We start from the raw sequence: 10138 nt of genomic DNA, 5'->3' as shown, positions 1-10138 counted from the left end.
AGAGCGTTTCTTTGACTTTTGTGATGCCTTTTCTGGTGTGTGCCAGCATGTCTCCAGTGTTGGAGTCTCTACTACTATGTAACTGTTCAAAATAAGGCTTAGGGCAGCTTTTTCCAAATTCTGACACTCAAGGATGTTAGAATAAATATTCTCCGTACAGAATGGCTGATCTAAGAAGCAGAGAAATATAGATAGATAGAGAGATAGATATGTAGGTATATAGATGTGTTTCAGCCTTTTTGTTTCTAGCCTATAGTTGTAGCACTGAAGTAGTGAATGGTTAGTCACTTTCAAAAATGTTTTAAGGTCAGCTAAAGTAGTCTTGGTGTAGAAATTAATGGATGGTTCTTCAGTTATTGCATACACGCTAATTATTATAAAGGTGAACCAAAAGCTTTCTTTGTACAGATCAGGGTTTGGAGATCAGTATTAACTGAAAATACTGATTCAGGGCAGAATGGGGCAAACTTCTTGTGACTTTTTCCCAGAAAGAAATGATTCTGCTTTCCCCTAAGTAAGAGACATCTCCTTGCCTCCATATCTCATATTTGTAGTGGAAGAAACATTGAACAAGCCGCAGGAAAGTAGCTTATATACCAATATAAGAGAAAATAAAGCAAACGTAAGCTTAATATGAAATCTGGGGAGAAAACTTGTCAGGGTATCTGTAAGCTGTTCCAAATGTATACTTTCTTTCAAAAAGAAAAGAAAAAAACACATCAATAGTGTTTTAGTATCTTTAGTAGACCTGATTTTTCTGTTATATGAATGTATATAGCTTGATTTTATTTATTTTGACATGAAGATTATATTTATTAGTTCTACCATCTTCCACATGCAAGAAAGATGCACTCTGAAGGTGAGGTTAGATAGGCTGAGCTGTTCAAACAAACTGCTGATGCTAAAGGGAGTAATCACATTGCCTTTTCTTCCTTTGCTTTCTGGCATCATGCTCTTGTCCTTTTTTCCCTTGTGCCGGCCTTGGTCTTGCCAATCCTCCTGGAACTGGCTCCCCTTAGGGAGCCAGTTCAGCTCAGTAAGCAGGCAGAAAACTTGTTCTTGGGAACAAGAAAACTCAATTAACATTCTGACTAGCCTCAATACTTATTTGGAATGCATAGGGAACGTTTTCTTTGCCCTTTCCTAAAAGTATATAGCTCCATGGGTGAAGTGAATTAGTGTAACTCATGCTGCCACCAAGAGGTGGGGGTACCGTTGCGTTCTACATCTTCCTTCTTTTTTCCAGCTATGTTTCTGCTCCACTTTTGTGTGCTGGGACAGACTTCTGCTGCTGCAGAGAATTTGGTTAGTTTACAGAAGGGTCCAGCAATTACTAGAGCAGACATGAGTAACAGGAAGGTCACATAGTTACAAAAAGGGGAGAAAGGATATGTGGGGCTTTTATTTTTGTGGTCAAATGAGAAAACATTGTTTGGTCAAAATAGCCATACTTAACCTGAAATATGAACATCTGCACAAGCTCATATTTAATTAGTTTAGCTAATTTTTAAGAATATGCAGGACTTGGCATAATGCATTGTTTTTAAGATAAAGGGAAACATTTCAGTTAGCTGTTAGTCTCTTCACTTCCTTACCTTTCTAGGGTGTAATGTTATCAGAAGCCTGGTTTGCCATTTTGCAGTACATTGACACTCAGGTGGCTGGAAAAAACCCTCCTGTAACTTTATTAATTTTATTTGCAACATTTGTTTTATAACTCACTTAGGAATATGTACTCCTTGAGCACAGATATTTTATTTATTAAGTAGTTCTTAAACATTGAACATGTGAGATCTTTCTTGTATTAGCAGAATAAGAGAAAATTTTTATATAAACAGAACTAAGGCAAATGTTTCAGTGTTTAGTGAAACTTATTTTTGAAGGCTTTTTTTAAACTGACTGAAAGAAGCAACAGTTGTTATCCAAAAGCAGTGATTGTTGTACATTTATTCTTGGTAAACATTCATAAGAAATATGAAGCTTACCCTGGGGTTTACATAGTTTTGTTATCAGGAGTAGTGCTTTTAGCAGTAGGTACATATGCAAAACTACTTGTATTATTTAACTCTCACTTTGCTTCCTTCCATACTTAGGTATGGTTGGACAAGCTGTTTAGGCAGAAACAGAGAAAAAGGAAACAGTCAACAGTGTGCCAGTTTAGATTTTACCAAATGAGTATAAGGAAAACAACTGAGTCTTGAGACATGAAGTAGGAGAGTGTCAAGAGTGCTGGTGAAGAGCTAAAAGGGCATTTCTGATACAAATAAATATTGATAATATAAATATTGATATTTGTTATAATTCAACATGGAGTAGACCGTTAGAATGTCATAGTGTAGTACAGCTGGAAAATAAGGGGCTTTTTGTAAGCATGTTGAGGGTTTGCTTTCTCGTCCAAAAGCTTTTCACATAACACTTTTGGAATAGTCTCTTTCCCCATCCTCTACCTGTCTCCAATAAATGCACTGTGAGGATTTTTTTTGTTCCCTTAAAGTTAACATTAGTTCATATTGTGGCCTTGGAGGGTGAAGGAAAGAGTCTGTTATCTCCTTCACTATTTATTTTTGGAGAAGAGAAATATATATCCCTTGGTCAAACTTGGTGGTTGAAATTCATTAGTGAATTAACAAATAACTGGGCAAGGTGAACCTGTATGCATACAGGTTGCCTGTGAGCATAGGAGCCTTTTTTCCTTAGGAAAAAACAGACTAAAATATTTCTGTTGCCTATTGCAGATATTTTGGTCTTACTTTTTAGAATAAACTGATGGAAAAGTGAAAGGTTTTTTCTTCTTAGTCAAATCCTTGAGTTACTGTTTTCTAACATTTAAAGGAATGTTAAGCTATACAGTGCAGAAGTTGGGTTGGGTTTTCTTTTTCCATGAACTGTTATTTTGTGCAAGTGAATCTTACTACTTTTTCAAAAACTATATGTGAAGAAGAAACACAAAGAAGCACATGCCTCCTAGCATTGCTAAATAAGCAGGAAGCTGATACAGAGATAAGTAAGTAACTGTTTGAGGTTTTGACTTTTATGCATGTGAAAACAAACCTAACCAATGGGCCTGTGTACTGTCTGTATTCTTCAACACTTTGCTTTTAGGAGATGACTAAATACTCCCGCTGTCCCTGTTTGGGGGGCTGTATGTTATATAAGCTGGCTTAAACAATAAAGAGTGGAAGTACTGTAAGCATCCTGCTCATCAGCTTTTGTGAACAGGAAAAACATCCTGGTCATCTGACTACTCTTGGACTTGGTGCTAGATTCCATGTGGAAGTAATTGGACTATGGGTTTATATTCCTGTATAACTTGCCTATAGATTTGCTTGATTTTATCAAATGAGGTTTTAGTAGGATGAATCTCTTCTGTAATGGTTAGGACTGCTGCAGGAACTGCATCTGTGTTCTGGGTAATTCAAAGCCTGAAAGCAAAGATTTAATTAAAGCATAAGTTTGATATTTGGTTAGTACTGTAAGAATCATTAACTGAAGTTACTTCCCTAGGTTTGGTCTATTAGTCACATAAAGCTCTGTATGATAGATTTTATGTAATTACTTAGCTTGTTGCTGCCAGGTACTAGAATCTGTTTGAAGTTCTGAAAGATTGCAGCAATCTTTAATTCTAGTGTGCTATGTGGAAAAGGCACCTCAGCAGGCTGTTAAATTGGCTTCTACTTCAGCATTTGTTAACAAACCCAGCTCACGTCTTACACAGAAGTTGTCACTGCACAAACAACATGAAGTTTGCTTTAGTGCAGAATGTGGGAGTTCACCTGTTTGTAAGGAAACCTGAATTAATGCAACACAAGTACTGAGCACGATTTTGCATCGGTGGGCAGATGCAGGGCTGGATTGGCTCAGTCTGTGCCTGAAATGAATCTTTCTCAGTTTAGACTTGTAGTCCTGTGGTCTCAACTACAGATCCCACTGTGCCAATCCTGAAAATAAGTGAGACTTTGCGTACAATTTAAATTAAGGCCACAGAGTACCTTTTCTTTGTTGTTAAAAGGAGGGAACACTGCAGCCTTTTTAAGAAAGCAGCATAGTTACTTCAGGTCCGTTGCAGAAAGTGTGAAAGTAGATGGATAGCTGTATAACTGAAGAGGTATCAGAGTATCTGGTACTGAAGAGCATCAGATTCATGCGGCAGACTGGAATGAAGTCTATTGATGGTTTTGACTTCTCTTGCATTCTGTGTAACTGGATTTTTTTAATACCATTGCACAGGTGGTGGGCTGAGAAACTAGTAACAGGCTTTTAAAACAGATGGTGTAGTTTCAGCTCTCTGTATATGTGAGGTGTGTAGGATCTTTGTTGGGCAACTGTCAACAGTGGTATCAGGTCTGATCTTAGGCAGGTTAACTTAATACTGTGACTCCCTTTGAAAGGGAAGACTTGAAAAGAAATTTGCCTGGCACCACTAGCATTTGGGAGGCAACATGTTCCAAAGACATCAACAAATTTCTTCACTGTTGATGGCAAAACAGCCTTTAGCATCATTCAGTGATCTTGCTTTGATGTGTATTGGACCCTTGCCTATTATGTACATCGAGTATACTTGTGTGGTGGTTTCACCCACAGGTAAGACCATGCAGTCTTGCACTCACTTCGTCCACCCAGTGAGATGGGAAGGGAATCGCAATAAAAGGGGCATGGATTAGAATGAAGGACAGCTCACTCACCAGTTATGGTCACAGGCAAAACAGACTCGACTTGGGGAAGAAAAAATCAATTTAATTCATTACCAATCATCCAAGTAGGATAGTGAGACATAACAACAACATCTTCCAGCACCTTCCCCCACCCCTCCCTTCTTCCCTGGCTCAAATCACTTTGCTCCTGATTTCTCTACCTTCCCCCTCCCAGTGGCACAGGGGGCAGGGAATTGGGGTTGCAGTCAGTTCACCTGTGATGCTCTTCCCAGTGTGAAAGTCCCTCCAGCGGGCTGCAAAGGAACAAAGTGTTCCAACACAAGCTTGCCATGGAGTCACAGACCTCTTTAGGCACAGCTCCCGGCTCTGACATGGAGACATCCATGGGCTGCAGACAGGCCTCCAGTCCAGCCCACCTCCTCAACCTCTCCCCCAGCTCTGGGGGTCCATCCCCACTTTGGTGTTGAACATCTCTAGGGTCTCAGTGCAGTCACACCTGCCCTCCGGTTCAGTTTTCTGTTCCAGTGTGGAGTCTTCCGTGGCCTACACGTGGGTATCTGCTCCTCCATTGAACCTCCATGGGCTGTAGGTGAACCTCATTTACCTTCTACTCCATGCGTGTTGAACTGGGTGTCTGAGGTTGAATTCTGTCTTTGTTTAGGCTGATGGTTGTCTTTTGTTCAGGTCAGTGGTGTCTCCTCCAGGTTCTCTCCACATTATTCTTTCCAAGGCAGACCTTCCCCTCATAAATATGGATTCAAAGAGGTGTTTCTCTATTGCTAACTGGCTCAGCCTTGGCTGGAGGCGGGGCTGCCTTGGAGCCGGGGGAGCTTCGCAAAGCTTCTCACAGGGGCCATCACTGTAGCCAAAAAACACCAACCCCCCCAAAACCCAGCATAACTTGTATCAGAGTACCTTATGGCAGAGATAAATATCTGGCTTGTTCTGTCCCAAGTTATTTAAAAATAGAATAAAACCTTCCAGATTCATGGGGTCCTTCAGCTTTCAAAAGCTGTCTATTTAGGATTCTTTTTCTTTCTAGCTACATAGAAAGGGAGTTGATCTCTGAAATTCAAGATGAAGCAGAAAGAAGACATTAAGCTGCTTTTACTTATAATGATTTTAAATTTGCAAGTCTGCGAGTAGGCTCCTAAAGCAGTTGCCCATGGTTACCTTACTGACTCTAGCAGGAGTTGATGGTGTTTACCTCACTATTGATTTATGGCAGTTAACAAAGCATGGAATAAAAGAAATAGCTTCAGAATTTCTTGTCTTTCAAGTGCATAGAGTTTTTGTGCTCTTCCCTTGATTCTATGCTTTCCTTCTCTGTAGGGCATAGTTTGGGAAAATTCCTAAATGAAACATCCTTTTGGGTGGGAGATCAGTGTGGCCTTGACTGAAGTCTGTTATGCAATTTGTTAAACCAACAACTATTAATGACAGTTGTACTCTTGCCCTCTAGACAGAGTCCATCCAGGTCGGGGATGAGGTAATATGAGTGAGCACCAGTGCTGTGTGGCACTGCTTTATGCAGTACTAGTTTTTTTTTCCATTAATTCCAGCTTGTCAGCTACATGACATGAAAAGCATTTTCTGTAGCTGAACCTGAGGCCAAGCAAACCTCCATGCTGTCATGTGCAGACTGACTCCCTTTGGAATTAGGAAATGAAATCTCTTGCCATCAGAGCCATAATCAGTTGTGTTCCTCAACCTCCTGCAGTAGTGTGAGGAGGCAAGTTTTGCGCCATAGTGTATCTCTGAGGAACGGGCTGATTCTGGCTTGAGAGAATTGTTTTGCATCAGGTTGAATCTCAGTGGTATCTTGTTTTCATCTACTATATTGAGTCGGAGCTCAAGTCTTGGTAATCTGTTGTTGCTCTGTGACCCTGAAACATCTTGGAGAAAAAAGGGGAAAAATAATGGAACAACATTTTATTTTATGTCATTTCATACAAGAATTAAACTTGGAAAAATCATAACTTATATTGACAGGAACAGTCAAAAGGAATTTGATTTGTGTTGTTTAGAGGAGAGAAGAGTGAGGGAGAGCGTAAGCCTTAAGCTTATGACAGGCTGTAGTAAAGATGATGGTAATCCATTGTTCTTTGCTGCCGAGAGAATTGCACAAAATAGCACACTACTTTGCAATAAGGATGATCCAGACTGTACAGATAAGGGAGTGCATTTAAGAGTAGTTAAGCCCTGGAGCAGATTCTGAAACAAAGTTTTGTGTTTCCTTTCTGGAAAATTTTGAAGAAAGGTTGGATGAAAATTGATCTGGCTGTACCTGGATGAAAATTGATCTGGCTGTGCCTGCCTGTGTATCAGTGACACTGGGCTTAGATGCTCCTTCGAGTTCCTTTGTGGTCAGAGTTCTATGATCACAGCCCAATTCTTGTAAATGCTGAGTAAAAGATGTATTTGCCAAATACCTTTTTCTTCACTTAAATAAGCCAGCAAAGTAATCAAGCTGTTTTAACATCTTGTGTTTATAATCTGCAGCTGGTCCTCTTCAGAGTTTGACTTGAATGAAATCCGCCTGATAGTTTACCAAGACTGTGAGAGGAGAGGCAGACAGGTCTTATTTGATTCCAAAGCAGTCCGCAAAATTGATGAAGCTGTGTTTCAGGTATGAAATGCTAATTTTGCTGTTGTCCTACTGCTCTTTCTTTTTTTTTTTTTTTTTTTTTTCTTCATTCCCAAAAGCAGGAATTATAATATGACGGTGTCAACATCTTAATCTTACTTGTGATCTTTCACTTGACCTCAATTCTGTGATAGCTGCGACAAGAGTGTGTTAGATTCCAAAAAGCCTATGAACAATACCTGGTATTTGGTATTTATAATATATATATGATATTGAAACTTAACAACTTAGACCTGAATTGCTTTCAAACAAAGCAATCTATACTCCTCTAAGCTGTGTATTTCCTTAGCCTTTTTAATGTTAACAGGTATTGCTTTTTGTTGTTAGCCCTGGTTGTGTAGTCTCTTTGTTCCAGTGATGTCTAGCATGTCTCTAAATATGCTTGTCTTCCTTTGGTGTTTGAATTAGTAAAGTTGTTGGCTTCATATGAATTTAAACAACTCCACTTTGGCTAACTATGCTGTAGTGTACAAGACTGACACTTGGCAATATATGGCCACGTAAGTTTTGGTGACACACGAGCAAATGCTGTCAAGGTACAAATTCTTTGTGCTGCCTTCCAGGCATGCAAATTGTGGAGTAATGCTTCCATCAAACTTAAGTGATTTTAAGGCAGGTAAAACAATAATATTTTCTGGTTTGTGGTCATTTTGGTTGTGGTTTTAGGTTTTTTGTTTTGTTTTTTTCCTACTAGCCCTGTGTTTCTCTCCTACATCATTATTATTTCAAATTTTTGTTTGTTTTGAAGCCTTTGTTACAATCAGCGGTTTCAGCCTGTCAGACTAGCACAGTTTATTGTAGAATCACTAGCACATACAAAAAGTTGGGCCTTGTAGAAATTACTTATGAAGATGCTTAAACAGCAATCTATTTCAGTCACACTGCAAATATGCCATTGTGCCAAATCGGTAAGACCCATGAGCATCATCAGCTGATGACTGATCATCTGCTTAAGAGGGTAAATGGGTCAGACTGGTCTGTTAATCTCGCTCCTGCTCTCCCCCCTGCCCCAATCAAGGTTGCTACTTTGCATCTTAAAGTTTATTTAAAACACACAGCCAGCATGTGAGGAAGAAATATATTTCTGGCTTCATTTAAATACTCAAATTATTCCACATCTTTGAATACTTTAAGCTAAAAGCTAACAATAAAATGTCCTATCAGAAACTCTATGCAGCACTGGCATGAAACACATGACCTCCCTCATAACACATGATACAGGCTATAATCTGTTTTCTAGCCAGACACTAATCTAGATACCCTTTTAAAACAGCCAAAGCACTTGGAATGGCATGCAAACACACAGATGGTAAAGTGATCTTGAATGGTTGGTTGCTGTTATGTTATCAAACAGTGAGTCTCAAACTTGATTCATTTAAAGTTAAGGCAAAATTACTCTAAAGCTCAGTCCTGCTTAAACTAAAGAAAGTGTGTGTGTGTGTACTGTGCATTTAACCATTTTCCTGAAATACAGTAGAGTTTATTCACATTTAATATTCAAATGCATTGTTTGTCTTTAAAGTATGCAATAAACTTACCTGGAGGAACTAGCAGGTCTGTATTCTATTTAACCACATTTGTTTAATATACTGCATTTCTTTTCAGTGGTCTTATTCAATTCTTTCTGCAGATGGTGTATATCAGACCACTTTTATTAGGCATTTTTTTGTCAGTAGCTCATTAAACATGTGACTACTGATACTGGTGCATGACTGTCCCCAATGACAGTCGCATTGGGATTAGATAAGCAATAGCACATAAATACTATGTCAGGAAAAACTGCACAAAAGGAGTGCAAATATAGGATAAAATATAGAAGTCCAGGATTTTACTTTTTTAACATGCTGGTAGGCTTATTTTCAAATTGGTAAAGAAGCTCTACTATCACTGTATTTTAAACTCAGCTTTTAAAAAAATGACAGATCACCTACTCAGCTCTTCTTGGCTTGCTCTTCCTCTTTTGCTTCTGCATCTTTCCTTCTGCCCATTTAATCATCTTGTCATTATGACTTGAGTATTCTAAAACTTACTAAAGTTACTGCATTGTAGTATTCAAAGTGTTCATCTTAAAAGTCAGTCTTGTGAAATATTGGATTCTACTTTTATTTCCATTTAATTTCCTGTTATCATTCATTTCTCATGCTGCTGAGCCCAAAGTATGTGAGGCAAATTTGGCTATGGCTGCTTTTTACTAGCATCTAGGTTATTACTATTTCTTTTTGCCTGCTTGCTTTTTTTTCTGTAAACTCTTTATACATATACCTTGTTGACATTTAAAAAAATTTAGTTGATCTCTGCCAATGCACATTCCCAATGAGTTAAACCATGCTGGTACAAAATGAGACTTATAAAAATACACTTCATTCTGATGTGCACCAAATGAATGAATGTTTACCTTAACTCACATTAAATACATGTTCATTAAGGGAATTTTAATTTCTTAAGTATGTAAAAAGTTTAAGAGTGAGATAAGCTTTCTAAACTTTCTAACCAGTTTTCATTGCTGAAAGGTTTCAATTTTGCTGCCTTTTTATAAATCATTTCAAGTACCTGTGAGAAGTATGTTTGAAATTATGTGTCCCTTTTAATTGACATCTAATGGACTTTTAAACTGGGGGAAAAAAAAAAGGCAGGTGTTAAAGAAAACAAGAAACTCATTGGGTTTTGTTCAAGAAAACTGTATTAAGCAAATCTCAATGAATTAAATGCAACTTGTCTTATGAAAAATGTACAAATTGGTATCTTTCCGAGACTCGCTTTACACCTTTCTGATAATTTCTAAGATGTTGTTAAAATAGACTGACTTGAGAGTAAACTTTGAAGTAAAGTCATCTGAAAT

General features: G+C 38.3%; 1 protein-coding gene across 1 annotated transcript in view; it reads left to right on the top strand.

The window, feature by feature from the left end:
- Positions 1-10138, top strand: part of LOC104522897 (folliculin-interacting protein 2) — a 33271-nt gene that overhangs the window by 672 nt on the left and 22461 nt on the right. Inside the window, exon 2 of the mRNA XM_010165308.1 lies at positions 7155-7281. Within this exon, the coding sequence (XP_010163610.1) occupies positions 7155-7281 (127 nt within the window). The remainder of the gene's footprint in view (positions 1-7154; positions 7282-10138) is intronic.

Source organism: Antrostomus carolinensis, unplaced genomic scaffold, assembly GCF_000700745.2.
Source record: "Antrostomus carolinensis isolate BGI_N321 unplaced genomic scaffold, ASM70074v2 scaffold4423, whole genome shotgun sequence".
NCBI classification, from domain to species: Eukaryota; Metazoa; Chordata; class Aves; order Caprimulgiformes; family Caprimulgidae; genus Antrostomus; species Antrostomus carolinensis.
The sequence above is the reverse complement of the archived record's forward strand: the minus strand, read 5'-3'. Positions and strand labels throughout refer to the sequence as shown.